General features: G+C 37.4%; 1 protein-coding gene across 1 annotated transcript in view; it reads left to right on the top strand.

Moving 5' to 3' along the window:
- The window catches only part of LOC127625753 (chromodomain-helicase-DNA-binding protein 5-like), a 61,852-nt gene that overhangs the window by 11,816 nt on the left and 26,613 nt on the right, over positions 1 to 23,423 (top strand). Inside the window, exons 2-15 of the mRNA XM_052101117.1 lie at positions 495 to 655; positions 7,507 to 7,698; positions 7,773 to 7,891; positions 10,315 to 10,556; positions 12,063 to 12,175; positions 12,520 to 12,649; positions 13,720 to 13,886; positions 14,099 to 14,317; positions 15,863 to 16,069; positions 16,151 to 16,362; positions 18,960 to 19,091; positions 19,170 to 19,278; positions 21,742 to 21,933; positions 22,016 to 22,216. Coding sequence (XP_051957077.1) covers positions 495 to 655; positions 7,507 to 7,698; positions 7,773 to 7,891; positions 10,315 to 10,556; positions 12,063 to 12,175; positions 12,520 to 12,649; positions 13,720 to 13,886; positions 14,099 to 14,317; positions 15,863 to 16,069; positions 16,151 to 16,362; positions 18,960 to 19,091; positions 19,170 to 19,278; positions 21,742 to 21,933; positions 22,016 to 22,216 — 2,396 coding nt within the window. The remainder of the gene's footprint in view (positions 1 to 494; positions 656 to 7,506; positions 7,699 to 7,772; positions 7,892 to 10,314; positions 10,557 to 12,062; positions 12,176 to 12,519; positions 12,650 to 13,719; positions 13,887 to 14,098; positions 14,318 to 15,862; positions 16,070 to 16,150; positions 16,363 to 18,959; positions 19,092 to 19,169; positions 19,279 to 21,741; positions 21,934 to 22,015; positions 22,217 to 23,423) is intronic.

Consider the following 23,423-nt stretch of genomic DNA (forward strand, 5'->3'; position numbering starts at 1 on the left):
ATAGACAGACAGACAGATAGATAGAGAGATAGATAGACAGACAGACAGACAGACAGACAGACAGATAGATAGATAGATAGATAGATAGATAGATAGATAGATAGATAGATAGATAGATAGATAGGCAGATAGATAGGCAGATAGATAGGCAGGCAGTTAGATAGACAGACAGACAGATAGATAGACAGACAGAAAATCAGATAGATAGATAGATAGATGATGAACAGACAGACAGACAGAAAGACAGACAGACAGACAGACAGATAGATAGATAGATAGATAGACAGACAGAAAATCAGATAGATAGATAGATAGATAGATAGATAGATAGATAGATAGATAGATAGATAGATGAACAGACAGATAGACAGAAAGACAGACAGACAGACAGACAGACAGATAGATAGATAGATAGAAATATGAGGGATATTTTGGAGTCTTAGGTTGGCATGATTTGTGGCTAAATCTTTTGTCTGCTGATGTTTTTTCTTCAGATGAGAATGAGGAAGATGAGCGTGAGAGGAATGTCCCTCTGTCGCCGCTAGAGAGATTCTTCTCTGGGGATGACTCGGTTAAACAGCATAAGAAAAAGAAGAAGCCCAGCAAGATAGCAGAGGGCAAAGAGCCAAAAGTGAAGAAAAAGAAGAAGAAGGAGGTAAGGAACAGCCTTACAATTGTTGTATCTACAGCCACTTATCAACAATATAATACATGAAACAGGCAGGTACATAATGCCATGACAAATTTAGTTCCATTACACTACAATATAGATATTTTAAATTAGATTAAGCTGACACTAAACCATCCATATTACAAGCAGCATCCTGATCCAGCTTTAGTCCACACTACATCACAGCCGGTAGGGCAGTCAAGCTCTTGTCTACCATGCCGAGGCGTAAACGCTGTTCCCATCATATAAAACGATCCGCCTGACCTGAGGTTATTGTATCAGATTGTTTACAGATCAGCTGTTTCATCCTGTCTGTTCTCCCTCCGAGTCTGCTGTTTTGTCTCAGCCATGGAGAAAAGTGTTTGATAGGTCAGTAGGTCACAGGCCCCCCAGCTGATTGTAGTCACCATTGAGATAATGAGGGGGATTCCTCTCTTTCTCCTCCCTTTCTCTCTCTCCTTCATGCTCCCTGCCTCCTCTCAGATTCAGTCTCTCTATCAGTGCTCTGTCTTTCTCAGCAGTTGTAAATGTGCCATAGAGAGGGCAGAGAGGTCTCCCCTCAGCAACTAAGCGCTCTGCTTGGCATCAGTCATGTGCTCCCTGCGGTGCCGTGTCAGACCACCTGCTGCCTGCACAGCTCAGATCGCCAAAGCTGGCCACCTGTACCAGAGCCTGATCGATTGTGGAGAGTCTGTGGATTGTAACAGAGGAGTGAGAATTCACATCTGGCAGATGTAAACAATTATAAGGGATATTTTAGTTAGAAAAATTTGTAAAAAATTAACTTCCACTTACAAAGGAATTGAATGGGGCCAATTTTTGGAGAGTTTAAAGGCATAAATATGAAGCTTACCAATTTTAAAAGCACTTACTTTAATTTTTATGTTAATTGTGCAAATGTGTTTTTTTTAATAAAATTAAGCGCACTGAATTAACACGTTAAATCGACAGCCCTAATTTTAATGTTTACGGATTGGCCCCATTGACTTCCATTGTAAGTGCCTCACTGGAACCCAGATTTTTTATTTATTTATTTTTGTGCAATCAATATTATGCCACAAATGCTGTCGCTTGAGCTTAAATTGTATTTAACCCAAAATATTACTTTAAAGTTGGGTATACATACATACTGTATATTACATATACAATATATATCCCCAACTTATATTAAGGCTGTCAATTTAATGCGTTAATTCAGTGCAATGAATTATATAAAAAATAACGAGTTAAAAAATGAACACAATTAATCATCTCCCCAGTCTGTAATAAGGAATATTCCTACCATCAGAGCAATTCAAGCTTGAAGTACCACCTGTATTCAGCAGGGGGCAGTAACGAAACCCCATCAGAGAACAAAGCAAACTCAGGCTTGCTTGACACTGGCTGTCGCGTTTGGAAGGCTTCGTGCTAGGTAGGACGTGTCCTTTGAAGCCTGCAGTATACAGAGTGTCCTCCTTTAAACGAGACGGCCTTCATAGGACAAACGGAAACGGAATGTAACATGGTTACTATGACAGCACGCCACAAGTCCCTCTGGAAGGGAATGTGTGAGGTACATTTTAGGAGAGTTATAATGATGTAAAGAGAAGAGAAAATAGATTTTACAGGTGTACTTTTAGTCTAATACTTTATTTTAATTATATATTAATATAATTATACATTTTATATACTCTGCATCCGTCTACTGAGGTACTTCAACTTGGGAATTAATGTTCCTTGCATTTGAACATCATATTTACAGACAAATTGGCATCATTTTTTTTTTTTACATTTCTGTTGAAGCAAAGAATTGTGGGTTGTGAGTGCCCACGAAGGATACACCTCATGCATCCTCCAAATTACCGTGAAAGAAGGTCACATTCGGAGTGTCCTACTCGCTTTTCTGAAACGAGACATCCTCGATGATGTATGTGGCCGACGGAGGACGCATCCTTCCAAATGAGACACATCCACTAGATAGAAAAAACTATTTCGTATCAAGTGATTTTTAGACGTGTCTTTTTAAGTTTCAAACTAGGTTTAACTTGACACATCGACCTAAAAACTCCCCAAAATGCTCCAAAAGCGTCCGATTGTGGCATGTTTACATTGATATATTGTTAATAAATATTATATGACTAGTTCGTTATATTCCAATTCTAAACTTCTACATTTATTCCAAATTTTGGGAGAGAAAAACATGAAATTGTAATTATTTGCTGAATATATTTCCCCGTTGTTGGTGTCAAACATTCATATGCATTCAAATTCACCGCTAACCCGTCTTTTTTGGAAACCATTCACTTGCATTTTAAGGGGAGCTCCTAACATCTCCTTTTGTGTTCCATGAAAGAAAATAAACCATTTGTGTTTGGAACAACATAAGGGCGAATCAACATTTTCGGCTGAAATATTTCTTTAAATACTGCATTTTCTATTATGAGACAGCTTTTGTGGGACAGTATTGACTCTGAATCTTTTTTCCTCTTGGGTACACTAACAGATAAAGTAGATGTGGTTTGAATTTTGGGAGACCTTTCAGCTCCAGCTGTGAAGCTGTTTAGCGGTTTTGCTCTTTGCTTCTTTCATAAGCACCCCTCCCTTTCTTTCTTTCTTTCTTTCTTTCTTTCTTTCTTTCTGTACCATTTTCCTCTCTCACTCTCCCTCTTTCTCCATCCCCCATGTACGTGATTGAGATTTGTCTAGATCACAGGCACTGCAACCACGGGGACTCTGCATAACAAGCTCGTTATGCAAACGCGTCTGATTGGATGGCGCCATTTCATTGGCTGCTGCAGCAGAGAGAGCTCCCCCTATACCACCCCCCACCCCCCCCCCACTGCCCCAAACACTGCACAGTTTGGTTACCATGGCAACACAGAACGGCTGCTGTTGGAGCTCGTGCGCTCTGCGGCAATGCCGGCCTTCCCTGTGCCGAGAAGACGTCTGCCAGCCCAAGTACAGCTGCAGCAAAGCAACAGGCTTTCTCCAATCACACACACACACACACACACACACACACACACACACACACACACACACACACACACACACACACACACACACACACACACACACACACACAGACAGTAATTCACCCACTGACACATGTGTTCCCCAACACAATGATCATTTCTATTCATTTCCCTGTTTCCAGATGTTACTAATAACAGTGCTGTAATGATCTGGTTACGTCATAGCAAATGCCTTTTTTATCATTTTTATGGTCTATAGATGCAGGGGCTGTGCCAAATAAAAGGATCCCAGTTCAAATACTTGTACAGCTGCAAGACCGATATCTAGAGCAGGGTGGCCAACATAATGCAGATATAAACACATTAACCTTTACTTTAAATTCAGTTTTAAAGCAGTATAAAGTAATATTCTGGGTTCAAAACAATTTAATCAGTATCTGTGGCATAATATTGATTACCACAAAAATGTATTTCTACTTGTCCCTCATTTTCTTTAAAAAAGAAAAAAATCTGTGTTACTTTAACTACATTTCTATCCAAGGATTTTTTGCTAAATAAGTTTAAGCGCATCAATAAAGCTGATGGAAACGCACATTATCACTAAAATGTCACAAATGTCGACATAATATTTTTCCGTTTAACTCAAGCGCATAAACTCTATGTCGATACATCAAATGTCGTGGAAAATGGTTTGGAAACACTTTTGTCGATAAAATTGGCATTAAGGCAAAAATGTAGTGTCACATGACAGAGTTTGCCCCAATCGTTAGTCTGTGTTAATCTTGACATCAGTATTGAATGGCAATTTATTGTACGTGATTATGATTGCTCTTTACGGCATATAGAGCCGATCTGCAAACATGACACTTCCAGGAGTGCAACACAAATATCTCGTGCACGTTGAACAAATGAACGGCCGCTGTTTGCGATTAATTGAATCGCAGTATCCATCCGTTTATTTATTAAAGTTGCATTTCGGCAGTCACTGAATTAGCACACAATACAAAAATCATAATTTCTGTGCACAAAGATGTTTTAAATTAAAAATAAATACACAATATTTTTTTTAACACTTAATTAATTTAAACAATTAAATTATTGTTTAGTTTTACTTTTGAAAAAATTCCGGCAAAATCATTTTATATTAAATAAATAAATTTACCAAACAAAATTTTTTTTTTAGATCTATATATGCTTAACTTAAATGAGCTTCACTCTGTTCTGTAGATGAATAAAGTCGGCTGAATGACGTTCTCAGAATTTTCTGCACTTTTTTTCAAGACTATAAACTATCAGAAATATTTGTCCAATGCGGAGTTCACTTTCAGAAAACGATCTTTTCAACATTTTATAACGTTAAAATACTTTAAATCTAGAAAATATACATTTTTATTATGAAGCTAAAATAAATTTGAGATGATAATCAAGTTCAGTTGGTCGTTAAAAGTTGCTGGAGAAATATGCGGGACATAATGCAGTTGTGATGGCGATGCTTTTGATTAGATGATTGTTCAAAATATTGAATATCAGGAATGTATCTTCTGTAAACCCTGATATAACACTGCATCAGTTTATTGCTTTAATATCTGTGCACACATCATACACACATCGATTGATGGTCCTTATACTGAGACAGAAAGTTTCCGCCACTACTTGGTGAAAGTTGCCAGCTTGAACAGGGCCATGACGATCCACTTTCGGGTCGTAACTGGTGCCAACCTGTGATAGGCGCAACATCAGGACCAATAATACAGTCCTATCAGAAGGGCAACTGTTACCTTTAGATTGCAATTCCTCCTCTTCTGATTGCGTTTCATTTGTGAAATTAAAATGATAGTAAACTGTCAAATTTTAATGAATTGTCTCAATACTCTCCCTATTTTAACAAAACCTCGGAGGAAAAAAATGAGGGACATCTGGGAGGCGAATTAGCGATAAATACACATTTCTGAATGGAAACGCTTCAGGGCAGATTTCTTTTGAGCTAAACCAAAACTTATGCAACAAAGTGTTTTTTAGGCATGATGTCATCACACACACCATTTTTATCGATAAAAGGCCATTTGAATGGAAACAGGCAGAAGGCGGCAAAGTGAAAAAAAATTTCACTTTGTTGATAACAAAATAGCGCGAAAGGTGGATGGAAACTAGGCTAGTGAGACACTTACAATGGAAGTCAATGGTGCCAATCCATAAACACAAAAAGGTATAGTGTTTCAAAAGTATAGCCACAAGACGTAAACATGATTTAACATGATTAAAGTGTGATAAAATAGTTTAGTAATCTTTTCTATGTAAAGTTGTTTCCAATTTTTCAACTTTGTTGCCATGACAATGTAAACCCTAAAACGAATGTAGAAATTACAATTTAAACAACTTTGAATGCTGAAATTATACACAAGTTTTAAAAGCATTTAAAGTGCTTTTATAAAATTATAAGCTTCACATTTCTGCCTTTTATACCCTTCCAAAAAAAATTGGCCCCATTCACTTCCATTGGCAGTGCCTTCGATTTTTAGTTATTTGTTTTCTAAGAAAAGGAGGGACGAGTCAAAATTGTTACTATTATTATTGTGTGTGTTAATCAATGAACATATTGCCACCAATGCTGTTGATTGAGCTTAATTTGTATTGAACCCAAAATATTTATTTAAAGGGACTCAGTAAAGGGATTTATTTCTTTTTTTAGTGAAATGTTTAGTTAATTACTATATTTCGAATCAGTTATGTAAAATAGAGTTTTCTAGTTTTATATGTTTATGTCTAGTATAAATGTATAAGTTCAATTTAATATTGTCACACCAATTGTTTTTCCTAATTAAATAATATAATTTGATTATTATATATTCAAAAATATTGCTTCAATGTAGTTAGATACTTTTTTGTAACTTTTAGTGTAGCTAACTACATTTTAGAGTAGCTTTAAAGATTAGCTTGACTGTCACCACACACACACACACACACACACACACACGTATATATATATTAGGTCTGTCGAGTTAACGCGTTAATTCAATGCGAATGCCCCCGGACTGTAATAAGGAAGATTCCTGAGAAATGCAAGATTGTAGTACCACCTGTTTACTCCAGAGGGCAGTAAGTGAAACTTCAGCTGTATGAGCAACGTGCAGTTTATACAGTGAAGAAAACACTTCAGTAGGCAGAACAACACAAACATGCGTCACGTTCTTGCGTTCAAAACACTTGATGGAGCGCAAATCCGAACTAAGGTATCTCAAGATGTGTTTAAAAATTGAGTATTGAACTATATTTAACTTGACACAGTGACCTAAACATTTTATGTTTATGACGCAACACACCCGAGATGTCTGATGCAGGTGTTCATTGTCGGGTCCTTAAACAAGCCCTCATAAATCTCCAACTGATTGACAAATTCACTTGTGAAATGGATTGCTGTGAACTGTATGCCAATGATTGACTTATGATCAATAATATGGTAGTAAACAATACATTGTATTCTAAAGCCGCTTTTTGTATCGTCTTATCAATGATTAACTCTTCTGCCACAAGAATGTAAAGCATTTTAATTATCTGAATATTTTTTATTTTATATATATATATATAATTTTTACATATTTAAAGATAACTATGTATAATTATTTCATCATTATATATTGAATTATTGTTATATGGGGGGCCTTCTCAGCAAATATTTGTACTTTTCCACCTTTATTTGTCATTTTTACATTTATTGTGCTGTTATTCCTGCTGTGGTTTACACTGTATTGTTGTTGCATTATTTAGTGTTGACAACCAAGGCAAATTCTGCTGCACCCCTGAAGTAGCGAATAAAGGGATTCTGGTCAGTATTGTTCACTGTAATGTTTGTAGTGGTGTTTTCAATAAGCCTGCATCCCACAGGGGCTTCTTACAGAGCTGGATGACATGTCAGATAGAGAAGATCGCGGTCACAGGTCAGGGAGTGAGAGCAGCACCTACAGCTCCCTGAAGAAGAAGAAGAAAACTCCCAAAGAGAAGAAGGAAAAGAAACCAAAACAGCGAAAGAAAGACGAAGATGAGGATGAGGATGATGACGATGATGGAAACATGAAGGTACGGTCAGTTTTGATGTCGAAATGCTGTTTTATTGATACTGCCATGCTTTATGGGTTCTCTTGTGACACCAGGAACCAAAGTCATCGAGTCAGCTGATGCAAGAGTGGGGTCTGGAGGATGTACAGTATGCCTTCTCAGAGGATGACTATAAAACTATCACCAACTACAAAGCCTTCAGCCAATTTCTTAGGTAAGACAAGGTTTCCCTTGTTTATTGACGTTTTAATGCCCTGCTGTCAAGTTGTCCTGTTCTATTTTAAAACGCTCAATTTTGCAAATGCTTGTAAGAATTAACGACATTATAATAAGAGGTTTTCTAATAACAGGCATTGAAACAAGATGTACTGTCAGACCCCACGCCAAGCAAGTTTTTGCAGTCAGAGTAGGATATAACATTGCATCTTATATCTAAACAGTATAATATTTGATTCATTTTATAAAACAACAGTCGGGTTACGGAAGTACAATTTTTTGCTTCAAAATAAAATGTTGTGATTCACCTCGAAGCTGGTCGTTTTGTATCATGTCTTCGAAATCTTTTATGAAGATTTTTATGAAATCCCTATGGAAAAAATAAGTGGAAAAAATATTTCCGGAACCAAGATGGCTGAAAAAGTGGGCGGGCACTGTTACGCTTCGTTTCTGATCGTATGAGCCATGTTCAAAATGTTGATAAACTCACACCTGTGAGTGCGCATTTTAACATTGGGGAACCCCTCGAATACGCCTATATATATTTGAAACACAATCCAAAGAGAATGAACCATCTCCAAAACAATAGAAAACTAGATTTAGTTTACACATAACGCACATCCAACACATTGCTAATCCCAACGTATCAAACTAAACACTCAAGCACAGCAACACCATATGCTATTTATATCAACCAGTCATGACATATGGAAAATGTATGAATGGAATTGGTTACTTACAGTTTTGCGGTCAGATCCAATAGTGTTTTTAACTGCCCCATCTGTCAATAACATTTCCTTTGCAAAGCATGAATCATATTTTGGCTGATTCACAAGCAATCCATGATGAAATGAGCCGAACACACATACAATACATGCTAAACTATAGGCTGAACACACATAATACAATCATCCTGTACTGATGCGCTCAGGAACTTTGTTAAACTTCAGTAACTTTTTTCTGATGTTGGGATGCTCTTCTTCACAGGCGCATCTTCCATTGTCTCTTTACTATGGATGGGACACGGTTCTCCCAGCCATTGGCAGCAATGGAATGGAGCAGAACAGATGCATTTTTACAGTTTGCATGCAGTGCACATTGCTGTAAGCACATCAAAATGGTCAAAGATGTCCATCTAGTGCATGTTTACATAGACCAGCAATAAAAAAATAGCAAAAATGCAGCCAAGATGTGTTTATACTCAAAACACTAAAAGACTCAAAATGGGGGTCTCCTTTCAAAGGGTTATATCTTGACATCATATCTTTTAAAAGCGGAGCGAGATGCATGATAATGGTCAAAGCAGTTTGTCTATTGCATGTTTATGTAGAAACATATTTAAAATTAGTCCAGATGGGCAGGAGAATGTGTCCTGTTTAAGTCCCCTTTGGTGTGCGGGATATTTAGGCCCATCTGTCTTGTTCTTTCCTCTTCACCTTTCTGACTGAGCGTCAGTGTGTGGGCCAAGGGTGCGATGATGAAAAAGTAGGCGTTGATGTCTTGCTGTAGAGGCAGGGAAAGTGATTCCTCCGCTTTAATGTGCCAAGTTTCTATGTTGCTACCATTCCCAGCCAATCAAAATGAACTTCTGTATATTTCTTGGTGTAAGAATTGTCTGTTCTGATTATTAATATTGTTGATTGTAACTATTAGTGCTGTCAGTCGATTACAATTTTTAATCGTGATTATTCGGTTTTTTATTATTATCGCGATTAATCGCAGATATTGAAAGTGCTGAAATGACACTATATATACGTCTTTTCCTGTCAAAATGCATTTATTTCCATCTTAGGACAGAAAACAAAACAATATGTAGCAATAAAATGCTTTATTAACATTTTCCAAATTTGTTTTCCGAAGCCTTCCACAATATAAAGATAGAAATGCACTAAAATATCTCCAATTCAAATAACATTAAATGTTTCCCAAAGTGGAAGTGGAAGTTTGACTAATTGAAAGTACTAGTCCCCACATAGGTTGCATATTCATTGCAATGGGGATTAAATCTCTTAAACTCTCATCCTCTACAATATTAATGTGCCATAGACTGTGGCTATCCACTTTGCTAAAGTCATAAAGCCGCGTTCATGATTCGCATCAGGGCATCAATGCCGCTTTGAACTCACCATGAAAACAAAACACGACTTATTCAGCGTTTTAGTTTAATTGTGATTTTCTTAATGAAGGTGAGTAAATAATGACTGTGTATTTTTGTGAACTATGTCTTTAAGACGATGCTTTATATGGATTTTACAACAGTTAATGGGGTTTTATGCTCTGCGTGTTGTGTCTAAAAACTCCCCTTACTCGTGGTAAATTCACCCTAATGCACTGCCTCTCTTGTCTTATTGCTTTATTCAGTTGTGACAAAACTCAACCTCACAGTGTAGTTTTCTCATTGCCATTTTACTTTGTGGTCAGGCCTCTTATTGCCAAGAAGAACCCCAAGATCCCCATGTCAAAAATGATGACGGTGCTTGGGGCGAAATGGAGAGAGTTCAGCGCAAACAACCCGTTCAAAGGAACCTCTGCAACCGCTGTGGCAGCAGCTGTGGCTGCTGCCGTGGAGATGGTTAATGTGGCTCCGCCCATCTGCATTAGAAGTATCCAACAGATCTCATCATCTGGGCCAATCAAAAAAGCCAAAACCAAAGAGGGAAAGGGTAAAGATATGCTTTATGTAGCTAACATTACACTGGGGTTTGATTTCCAAAGCAGTTAATAGAAGGTTTGACATGGTTAACACAAGTAGTGTGAGTAATTATTGGCTCTTGGTACTTGGTTCAAAATTTCTTAGTTCAGATGTTACGTTTGTACCTGGCTTTACACTAGCTTTTGGATCCCAATTGCTTAAGTGCAACTTAAGTGTGCATATGTGTACGCTAGTTCAACAAAAATACAGTTTTGCAAACATTATATTTAAATTTGTTTACCGTAAAGGTACAGTTCACCCAAAAATGAAAATTCTCTCATCATTTAGTCACTGTTTGACTTTCTTTCTTCTGCAGAACACAAATTAATATTTTTAGAAAAATATCTCAGCTCTGTAGGTCCATACAATACAAGTGAATGTTGACCAGAACTTTGACGCTCCAAAAAGCACATAAAGGCAGCAAAAAAGTAATCCATAAGACTCCAGTGGTTAAATGCATGTCTTCAGAAATGATACGATAGGTGTGGGTGAGAAACAGATCAACATTTAAGTATGAGTGGTGGTGGCATTTAAGTATGAGTGGTGGTGGCGTAGTGGGCTAAAGCACATAACTGGTAATCAGAAGGTTGCTGGTTCGATCCCCACAGCCACCACCATTGTGTCCTTGAGCAAGACACTTAACTCCAGGTTGCTCCGGGGGGATTGTCCCTGTAATAAGTGCACTGTAAGTCGCTTTGGATAAAAGCGTCTGCCAAATGCATAAATGTACAAAAAGTTCCAGTATGTGGAAACATGCACAAAGAATCCAAATCACAAAACAAATTAAAAAAGTAAAAGTCAAAGTGGAGATTTGTGGTAAAAAAAAGGACTTAAATATTGATCTGTTTCTCACCCACACCTATCGTATAATTTCTGAAGATATGGATTTAACCACTGGAGTGGTATGCTATTTTATGCTGCCTTTATGTGCTTTTTGGAACTTCAAAGTTCTGGTCAATATTCACTTGCATTGCATGGACCTACAGAGCTGAGATATTTTTCAAAAAATCTTTGTTTGTGTTCTGCAGAAGAAAGAAAGTCACATCTGGGATGGCATGAGGGTGAGTTAATGATGAGAGAATTTTCATTTTGGGGTGAACTGTCCCTTTAATGCGCTCCTGGACTAAATGAAACTCAAGAAATGGGTAGCTGATGTGACATTCCTTTGAGATTGTGACATGCTACACGCCATCTAAAACTATTTAACATTATGAGCTCTTTAGAGACTCCATGGAATTTTTGTACTTTTAAACATGTATTTGCCAAACCACTAAACAATTCAGAATGAACTAGTGAAGGCAAAAAAATAAAAAATTAGATTGTGAAATACCTCATTCAGGACCTAAGATTCACACTTTCACTTTTACATTCATGTATATTTTAACATAAAATCTTAATGTTGAAAAAAGTTGATGGACACGTTATACACCATCAACCCATCTCAAAATCTCACTTGTTTATCTGGACTGCATTGCAGGGCCCGGTGCTAAAAAAAAGAGTAAACCAGTAAAGGAAACAAAAAAGAAAGGGAAACCGAAGAAGTCCAAATCGAAAGCAGGCCAGGGTGGGAAAAAGAAAAAAGGATCTTCGGTGAGAATGCCTTTACACTGAAATCTTTATAGGGCTTAACATGTATCACATGGAACAGATTCCCCATAGCTGTTGACTTGAGAAAGAGAGAAGGCTGAAGAATGTATTTGCAAACTAGTTTAACTTCCCAGAGCAATTCATGGATTGTTTTTGACATATACATTTGTTTTATTATTTTGGTTTCTCACAGTTTTATGAGGTTCTTTCTGAATCAGGAGCTTAGACCCTTTTCAAATTTGCTAGCTTCTGATCAGAGCCAGTACCTATTATATAAACTACTGTATCTTTTGAGGAATAGGAACTGATATGGATTGTTTTCATGGATTTCATGCCTTGTATCCCAGAGTGAGGAGGATTTTCTGGATGATTTCTCAGACTTTGATGACATCAGTATTCACAGTTCCTCTGTACGCTCAGACACATCAGCGGCACCCAAAAAGAAGACGGGCCGTCAAGGACGAAAAAAAAGAAAAAGTAGTTTGTTGGAATGATTTGCTCATTTTGTTGTATTAATGAATTTAATGCCAGTATCTGTTGTTTCTCTTGTTTTAACATTACCAGCAGAAGTTTGGACACACCTGTACTTTCTTTATTTTTCACTATTATAAAGTCATCACCTAAGGAATAACATAAATGAAAGCATGGGGTGATGCTGTGACTTAAAGGGATAGTTCACACAAAAATGAAAATTCTCTCATTATTTCCCAGATGTGTATGAATTTCTTCTGCTGAACACAAACAGAGATTTTTTGAAGAATATTTCAGCTCTGTAGGTCCATACAATGCAAGTGAATGGTGGCCAGAACTTTGAAGCTCAAAAAAGCACATAAAGTCAGCATAAAAGTAATCCATACGATTCCAGTGGTTTAATCCATGTCTTCAGAAGAGATATGATAGGTGTTGGAGAGAAACGTATCAATATTTAAGTCTTTTTTTTTTTTTTTACTACAAATGTCCACTTTCATATCATCAATCATATTGCTTCTGAACATATCGAGTTAGCTACTGGAGTCGTATGGATTACTTTTATGCTTCCTTTATGTGATTTTTGGATCTTTATAGTTCTGGCCACCATTCACTTGCACTGTATGGACCTATAGAGCTGAAATATTCTTCTAAAAATCTTTGTTTGTGTTCATCAGAAGGAAGAAAGTCATACACCTCTGGGATGGCATAAGATAATTTGGGGGTGAACTATCCCTTTAAAAAGTTAAAACTAAAGTCTGTAACCCCCCCACCCCCAAATAAGATTTTTTAAATAGAATTTAAGCTTCTTCAAAGTAGCCATTCGTTTGTCAGATCACTGCATTGCACAATAGCTGCTTTCAGTTTTCTAAAGAAATGCAAATGTTGGCACAGATTATATTTGTCTACAAAACATGAGAAACAAATTGACAAAAGTTCAAGTGCATACACACATTTGACAGGATAACAAAAAAGAATGATAGAATATAAAACTGTATTTAAAAAAAATGTCATGCATTGTTTTTTGGAATTGATGCACAATACTTATACACACAAGGCCAACCTCGTTTTTAATGTAGGAGAAGATGGAGATGGCTACGAGACAGACCATCAAGACTACTGTGAGGTTTGTCAACAGGGAGGAGAGATCATTCTGTGTGACACCTGTCCCAGGGCATATCACCTTGTGTGCCTGGATCCAGAACTGGAAAAAGCCCCAGAGGGCAAATGGAGCTGCCCGCACTGTGTGAGGAAATCCCATCCAGCATAACAAACATAAACATGCAAAGAAACACACAAAATATATATAAACACACAATCTAATGCATGTATCCATACATGTGGTTTGTAGGAATTCATAGAAATATACAGCATGTTGCATGTACATGCCATTATTTTTAGTTTTACATATAATGACATACATCAGATTTCTGTATGTGCTATTTCTTCATCTCTCAGGAAAAAGAAGGCATTCAGTGGGAGGCCAAAGATGATGATGAGGAAGAAGATGAGGTCGTTGGGGAAGAGGAAGATGACCACATGGAGTTCTGCAGACTGTGTAAGGATGGAGGAGAGCTGTTGTGCTGTGACACCTGTCCTTCCTCCTATCACATCCACTGCCTCAACCCACCACTGCCTGAGATCCCCAACGGAGAGTGGCTGTGTCCACGATGCATGGTGAGAGACTTCTGCACAGCTCAGCTCAGTGCTTTCATACTAGGTGTCGATTTCACACTTCAGTTGACCATAACGTTTGGATTATTTGTCTACAATGAAAGCGGTTCTCCGTACTCAGGTGTGCACCTTGGATCTGCACTGGAGTACATTTGAAAATGGTTCATGTGAACCACAGCTTAGTTGATGTCAACGCAATCTGAAAGTGAATTACTGTTAATATTGATTTTTAGCGTTGTTGTTTGCCAATAGTTTAGCGATTAGAGTAACATCAATTTAAAAAAATAAATAAATAAAAAATTAAATATTTTGAGAATAAAGTCGTAATATTTTAAGAAAAATCTCATAATAGGTCTTTTACGAGAATACAGTTGTAACAATACTAGATTAAAGTTGTAATAGTATGAGGATAAAATCATAGCTTTATGATATTAAATTATTAATGTTTTATAAATAAAATCATAGTATTATTATTAAAGTCGTAAAATGAGAATAAAGTCGTAGCATTACGAGATTAAAGTAGTAATGTTACGAGAATAAAGTCGTAGCATTACGCGATTAAAGTAGTAATGTTACGAGAATAAAGTCGTAGCATTACGCGATTAAAGTAGTAATGTTACGAGAATAAAGTCGTAGCATTACGCGATTAAAGTAGTAATGTTACGAGAATAAAGTCGTAGCATTACGAGATTAAAACATAATATGAGAATAAAGTCGTAGCATTACGAGATTAAAACATAATATGAGAATAAAGTCGTAGCATTACGAGATTAAAGTAGTAATGTTACAAGAATAAAGTCGTAGCATTACGAGATTAAAACATAATATGAGAATAAAGTCGTAGCATTACGAGATTAAAACATAATATGAGAATAAAGTCATAGCATTACGAGATTAAAGTAGTAATGTTACGAGAATAAAGTCGTAGCATTACGAGATTAAAGTAGTGATGTTACGAGAATAAAGTCGTAGCATTACGAGATTAAAGTAGTAATGTTACGAGAATAAAGTCGTAGCATTACGAGATTAAAACATAATATGAGAATAAAGTCGTAGCATTACGAGATTAAAACATAATATGAGAATAAAGTCATAGCATTACGAGATTAAAGTAGTAATGTTACGAGAATAAAGTCATAGCATTACGAGATTAAAGTAGTAATGTTACAAGAATAAAGTCGTAGCATTACGAGATTAAAGTAGTAATGTTTTGTAAATAAAGTCGTAATGTTACGAGAATAAAGTCATAACTTTACGCGATTAAAGTCTTTATATAATGAGAATAAAGTTGTAGCATTACAAGATTCAAGTTGTAATATTATGAGAATAAAACCTTAAGTAGCATTAAAAGTAACGTTAGAAATAATGTGGTGAAGAACAGCAAAGTGGAGCACTGATTGTACTGCATTAATCTCATAATGCTACGACTTCATTCTCGTAATTTTGATTTTATCCTCAAAATATTACTAGTTTAATCTCATAATTTTACAACTTCCCATCTGGATATGTGAAATGTAATGAACTTTACTAATCCATATTTTGCCCCAGTGCCCACCACTAAAAGGGAAAGTCCAGAAGATTCTTCACTGGTCTTGGGGAGATCCCCCCTTGCCTCCTGATGTTCCTCTTGGGCTGGATGGAGAGAAGTTAGACGGTCTGGCCAAAACTCCACTGAAGGGCCGTCCAGAGAGGCAGCTGTTTGTGAAATGGGCTGGCCTGTCCTACTGGCACTGCTCCTGGGTCAGCGAACTACAGGTGGGATTCAGGGCCAACATTCTCTTTTAGCTTTTTAGTGCCTTTTCAAACCATTTTATGGTGATCTTTACCTCGATGCAGTTGGAGCTCTACCACACGGTAATGTACCGTAACTACCAGCGTAAGAACGACATGGACGAACCCCCTCCGTATGACTATGGATCTGGGGAGGAGGAGCTTAACAATGAGAAGAGGAGGAGCAAAGACCCTCAGTACGCAGCCATGGAGGAGCGATTCTACCGTTATGGCATCAAGCCAGAGTGGATGATCATTCATCGCATTCTCAACCACAGGTACAGGGCGCAACGGGTACTTCTGCCAATGGTCTTTTTTAGACAGTTCACATATTTTGAACCCATATGTGCATAGTGGGTAGACTGCTGCAAAACTCTGTCCACACCAGGGCGGTGTGATTTGTACACAAAGTCATATTGCGATGATTTAAAAAAATATTTAACACAGTTGTGGAGCACAGAACCACTCTGAAAGCAATGAAATAATACTTGGAAAAAACTTGGAAGCTAGCAGACAATTCATTTTTTTAATTAAATCGCAGCCCTTTGGTCATATCGCGATATCGATTTTATTAGGTTATATTTTTTGTAAATGCATTGATTTTGCTACGATTACATCTATTATTCACACAAGAACAGTGTTTTTCTCCACCGAAAACAGAGCATTTAGAAAACTCTCTTCATTACCGCATACAGAAAACTGAAAACAGAGTTTTTAAACGAAAATGGACCTACTGTGGTAAAATTCTTAAACTAATTAGATGTTCACAAAACTTTTTTTGCACCTAAACTATTCCGATTGAATCCCATGCCAAATATTTTATACTCTCTGAAAAAAGTTAAGGTATGCATCCAAACATTACATTTACATTTATTCATTTGGCCGACGCTTTTATCAAAGCGACTAACACAAGAGGAAAACATAAGCGAATCATCTTAAGGAGAAAGTAGTATGAAAAGTGCCATACTACACAGTTGCACTATCATCAGAATAGTATACAAGATTAACAGATTAAAGTGCAACAAGAATTATTATTATTTTATTTTTTTAGTGACTGGTTAAGTGCTCATGGAAAAGATGTGTTTTTATCCATTTTGTGTAGACAGAAAGTGAGTCAGCTTCACGGATGGAGTTGGGACGGTCATTCCGCCAAAGTGTTTTGGTGCCTCTTTGTGTTGGTACAACAAGGCGACATTCATTAGCCGATCGCAGGCTTCAAGTGGGCTTGTAGCTCTGCAGAAATGAGATATGCTGGAGCAGACGCGGTGACTGTTCTGTATGCCAGCATCAGAGCCTTGAATTTAATACGTGCATCAACCGGCAGCCAGTGGAGAGAGACGAGGAGGGGTGTAACATGTGCTCTCTTTGGTTCATTAAAGACCAGACCTGCTGCTGCATTCTGGATCATTTGGAGAGGTCTAATAGCACATGCAGGGAGGCCTGCAATGAGAGCGTTACAGTAGTCCAGTCTAGTTATGACAAGTGACTGAACAAGCAGTTGTGTGGCATGTTCAGAGATGAAAGGTCTTATCTTCCTGATATTGTAGAGTGTAAATCTACATGATCTTGTGGTCTTTGAGATGTTGTCTGTGAAATTTAGCTTGTTATCGATGGTTACCCCTAGATTTCAGATCGTTTTGGAAGGCGTTACTGTAGTTGAACCCAGCTGCACGGTGATGTTGTGTTCAACAGCAGGGTTGGCTGGAAAGTTAAGGAGTTCGGTCTTGGCTGGGTTCAGTTGCAGGTGGTGTTCCTTCATCCAGGTCGAGATGTCTGCCAAACAGGCAGAGATTCGAGCAGTCACTGTGTTGTCGCTGGGCTGGGAAGACAAGTAGAGTTGCACGTCATCAGCGTAGCAGTGGTAAGAGAAACCACGTGCCTGAATGATGGGTCCCAGTGATGTTGTGTATACAGAGAAGATAAGTGGCCCAAGCACTGAGCCCTGAGGTACCCCAGTAAGTAGCTGATGTGGCTTGGACACCTCACTCCTCCAGGCTACCTTGAAGGACCTACCTGAGAGATAGGAATTAAACCAGTCAAGCATAGCTCCTGTGATGCCCAGTGAAGAGAGGGTGGAGAGTAAGATCTGATGGTTGACTGTGTCAAAGGCTGCAGGTCCAGCAGAATCAGGACGGCTGATCTGGATTCAGTTTTCCCCTGTCTCAGCAACTCAGTGACAGACAGCAGGGCAGTCTTTTGAAGCCTGACTGATTGTCATCCAGCAGCTTGTTCTGTGAGAGTCAGGCAGAGATGTGATTGAAAACTTCACTTTTAAGTGTTTTTGCCATGAATAAAAAAATAAAATTCTAGTCTCAGAATAAAAAAATCGAAACAAAAAACAAGGGATCATTTTAGTTCGATATTTAAGAATTGATGTAAAGGAGTTAATAGAGTTTCATAGAGATTCAGTGTTTTGTTTTACATTTTTTGTGCACGTTTTTCATGCCGAAAATGTTGACTAGGTGTTAAAGGGACAGTTCACTCCAAACTAAAAATTCTGTTATCATTTACTCACCCTCAAGTTGTTCCAAACCTGTAAAACTTTCTTTCTGCCATGGAAAACAAATGGAAATGTTAGGCAGAATGTGAAGTGCAACATTCACTTTCATTGTCAAGATTACGTTTCTAAAATACATTTCAATCAGCAATAAATCTGACAATAGTAGCATCATATATGTTGCAGCTTTGCCTCAAATCACACAAAAACTATTTTTTTTAGGATGGTCTAGCTAATGCACTAAATATACTCTATCTAAAACGCGATTGGCTCTTTTAACTGACAGATGGGACTTAATTTCCTACAGCATTTTCTCTAATTATATTCCTACAAATGACTCGCTCCCCCTTATACTGACTCTGGTTGTGTTTGTTGAAGTTTTGATAAGGATGGAGATGTACACTTCCTGATTAAGTGGAGAGATTTGCCGTACGATCAGTGTACGTGGGAGGCTGATAACTTCGACGTTCCTGATTATGACAGATTTAAACAAGCCTACTGGGACCACAGGTGAGCTATTGCATTAATGCATCATGTTGATTTAGTCATACACACACACTCCACGTTGATTTACTCTTTGTGTACCAGGGAGCAGGTGCTCGGTGAGAGCCCTCACCCCCTGCTGTTCAGAAAGGGAAAGAGACTCAAAGAGGAAGGGAAGAGGAGGGAACCTCCTCCAGACAATCCGGTTGTGGATGTGAGTGAGATTGCTGTGTCGCTTTATAAATTTACAGCAGGTTTTTAGTGTGCTGTTTTTATAGAATGAATCCCTGTATCCCTCTCTTCTCTTTTTATGCAGTGTTAATTTTCTCAGTTTTTTTATTTTTATTTTGTCTTTTTATTCAGTTCTACCCTCACTAAAATGGCATATAATTTTTGTCAACAAAAATGGCATTTTATTTGATGATAATGTGCAAAATGACAAAAACGTGTTAAAATGTAACCATTCAATTTTTTTTTTAACTTTATAAACTACCTAAAAAACATATTTAAACGTATCATCACCTGCGCTCCTGATGTAATACATTTAATGAATATACTGAAGTATTTGCTATTTTTAAAATTACTCTGTTATGAATTCCCTTCGTTTAGACGGTTTAGGATGCGTTACATGTTTTTAAGGTAACGGCGTATACTCAACGTAAGTTATGCAATCTGACTGGTGCGTAACTTAGTTTATGTTCATCTCTTCATTCGCTTCATTGTTTGTGCAGATGTTAGTTGTAATATTATGTTTATGTTATGTATATGGATATAGCTGATTAATGTCACATATATGTGATGTGTTTAAGTGAGGTAATTAACCTGTTAGTAAAGTTTATTGTATAGGTGTTCAGATCATGCAGTTTAACCCTTATATGCATGGGTGTTTTGGTAAACATTATTACATACTCTTTAGTGACCGGGCATGTATATCTATCACAAAGGAATCTAAAAAAATGCCCAGAAATTTCGTGAGATGCAACTGGCTCTCAAAAACACATTAAGCTACACATAAGTATTTTCTCAGGCACTTTTTTGAGTCTTAATAGATGCACAACTGACATAATTTCAATAGTACACCCAAATGACAAAAGTGAAATAATACTGTTCATGTGTTACACTTGCTATAGTTTACTTCTTTGTCAAATAGCAATGTCAAATATAACTTTACTGTAACATCAGTGCCACCTTGAGTAGAAATAGCTTGTATAATATGTATCTGTACACGCTAGGACTGTACAATCAATCAAAAAGATAATCGAGATTACAGCTGCTGCAAGTATCTAATCGTGAAAAGTGTCAATTACATCATTCAGTTTAGAAAAATTCCTGTAGTGTCAAGATTTTTTTATTTTCAATTTGATTTGGTCTGTTGTGTGCATGAATGCAATAGACAATCAGGCTATTAGCATATCAGAAACGACAGTCTGGTATTCTAGTGTTGTTGTGTTTACAATGTAAACAAAATTTCAAAACACTTGTTTTCTATGCAGTAAATCAATTCAGGAACAATTCTTCACTTGTTTTGGATGTGTAGCTTAAATAAAGAATATGACATGCAGTTGCCCCACAAAATGTATTAAATTATTAAACGCAATTAAAATATAAAGCGAATTAAACGTATATGAATATAGTACTAATTTGTCTTTTAATGAACACAGAAATATGTATCCTATGATAGTAAACTTATATAGATATAAAATAATAATATATAAAAATATTATTTATTGATGCGCAAATAAAAAACAACCTGTTACTATTACATATCTCGGGTCTCTAATGACCCTATACATTTTTGGAAACTAAGCAGTTATAGGCGAGGCAAGTTTATTTATATAGCACATTTCACACAGTGTAAATAAAGTTTTTTGTTTGTTTGTTTGTTACATTATTCAGAAGAATAAGGATGAGAAATACTAAAAATGTGTTGGCATAACTCCAAAAAAATTATGAGGTACAGGGGTGGAATGAGGTCCCAGGTCCCTAAAGACTCGAGTAATGCATTTAAGGGTTGAGTGCGAAATCCCTAACATACTATGATTGGACTATCAATTATTTCTAGATTTTTCTATCTTAAAATAATTAATAAAACTTAGCAATAGTGCGTTTTACTAACTTGCAGATTTATTGTTTTGGTCATATTTTTGTCTAGAGTATGTTTTTTCGCCCCTTTTCTCCCCAATTTTGAATGCCCAATTCCCAATGCGCTCTAAGTCCTCGTGGTGGCGTAGTGACTTTCCTCAATCCGGGTTACGGAGAACGAATCTCAGTTGCCTCCGCGTCTGAGACAGTAAATCCGGTCATCTTATCACGTGGCTTGTCAGGCGTGTGGAGGCTTCACGCTATTCTCCGCGGCATCCACGCACAACTCACCACGTGCCCCACCGAGAGCGAGAACCACATTAGGTAACCTCCACGAGGAGGTTACCCCAACGTGACACTACCCACCCTAGCAACTGGGCCAATTGGTTGCTTAGGAAGCCTGACTGGAGTCACTCAGCACGCCCTGAATTCGAACTTGCAACACCAGGTGTAGGTCTAGAGTAGGTTTTAATTAAAACCATTTTTTTTTTATCATCATTAAACGTCTTTTCGTCTACGTTGACAAAATAAATTGAAATATTCATCAGTAATTCTGTTGACGAGATTTACACTGTTTGTATGTTATTGGTCACAGCCCACCATCAAGTTTGAACAGCAGCCCTGGTACATTGATGACACAGGGGGAACTTTGCACCCATACCAGCTGGAAGGCTTGAACTGGTTGCGCTTCTCTTGGGCTCAAGGAACCGACACAATCCTGGCTGATGAAATGGGGCTTGGCAAGACTGTGCAGACTATAGTGTTCCTGTACTCACTCTACAAAGAGGTCTGGGTACCACTTGAACTTTCTATCAAATGTACTTGATGGAGAAAGAGAATGATGTGAAAGTCGATTGTTCTTATTTCAGGGTCACTCCAAAGGGCCTTTTCTGGTCAGTGCACCGCTCTCCACCATCATTAACTGGGAGAGAGAGTTTGAAATGTGGGCTCCGGAATTCTATGTGGTCACTTACACAGGAGACAAAGACAGCAGGGCTGTTATACGTGAGAATGAATTTACCTTTGAGGACAGCGCCTTCAAAACAGGTCGCAAACTTTTCCGCATGAAGGTGAGAGGATGATGTGGACTGGTTTAAAGCTGATGTGTGCATCAGTTATGTTATATGCTGAGGCCTGGGAAATCTATTTGAAATAAGTTATTATATTGCAATTCTGTTAGGTGACTCTAGTGACACAGAATTAACACATTTTACTGTTAACCTGATGTTCTGATGCCACTGTCGACACAAAAGTGTAACATTTGTTGCACCTACACAAAACACACACACACACACACACACATGTTGTGTTTCCATGTTTTATGGGGACTTTCCATAGACATAATGGTTTTTATACTGTACAAACTTTATATTCTATCCCCTAAACCTAACCCTACCCCTAAACCTAACCCTCACAGAAAACTTTCTGCATTTTTACATTTTCAAAAAACATAATTTAGTGTGATTTATAAGCTGTTTTTCTCATGGGGACCGACAAAATGTCCCCACAAGGTCAAAAATTTCGGGTTTTACTATCCTTATGGGGACATTTGGTCCCCACAAAGTGATAAATACACGCTCACACACACACACACACACACACACACACACACACACACACACACACACACAAATTGGGTTTCCATGTTTTATGGGGACTTTCCATAGACATAATGTTTTTTATACTCTACACACTTTATATTCTATCCCCTAACCTTAACCCTACCCCTAAACCTAAGCCTCACAGAAAACTTTCTGCATTTTTACATTTTCATAAAACATAATTTAGTATCCATTTATAAGCTGTTTTCCTCTTGGGGACCGACAAAATGTCCCCACTAGGTCAAAAATGTCGGGTTTTACTACCCTTATGGGGATATTCGGTCCCCACAAAGTGATAAATACATGCTCACACACACACACACACACACACGCATGCACACACACGCACTCACACACACACAATTTCTATGCTGAATTTCCATAATTTTTTTATAAAATACAGCAACACCTTGATTTAATAAAAGTTAGAAAAAAGACCAGAAGCAAAAAAGAGATGGTGTAATTATTTCTTATGACGTCATGTGTATTGTTATTGTTTTTTTTAATCTTTAAATATAGGGATGTCCCAATACTGGTGATACTGGTATCGGAACTGGGTTCGATACTGCACTCACATGTTGTACTCATGCTCGTAAAAATGCTTTGATATCAAAAACTGATACCATCTGACACTCTGTAAACATTCAGTGCACAAACTGAAATCACGTTATGTGTG

The sequence above is a fragment of the Xyrauchen texanus genome, chromosome 32 (genome assembly GCF_025860055.1).
Source record: "Xyrauchen texanus isolate HMW12.3.18 chromosome 32, RBS_HiC_50CHRs, whole genome shotgun sequence".
Classification (NCBI taxonomy): Eukaryota; Metazoa; Chordata; class Actinopteri; order Cypriniformes; family Catostomidae; genus Xyrauchen; species Xyrauchen texanus.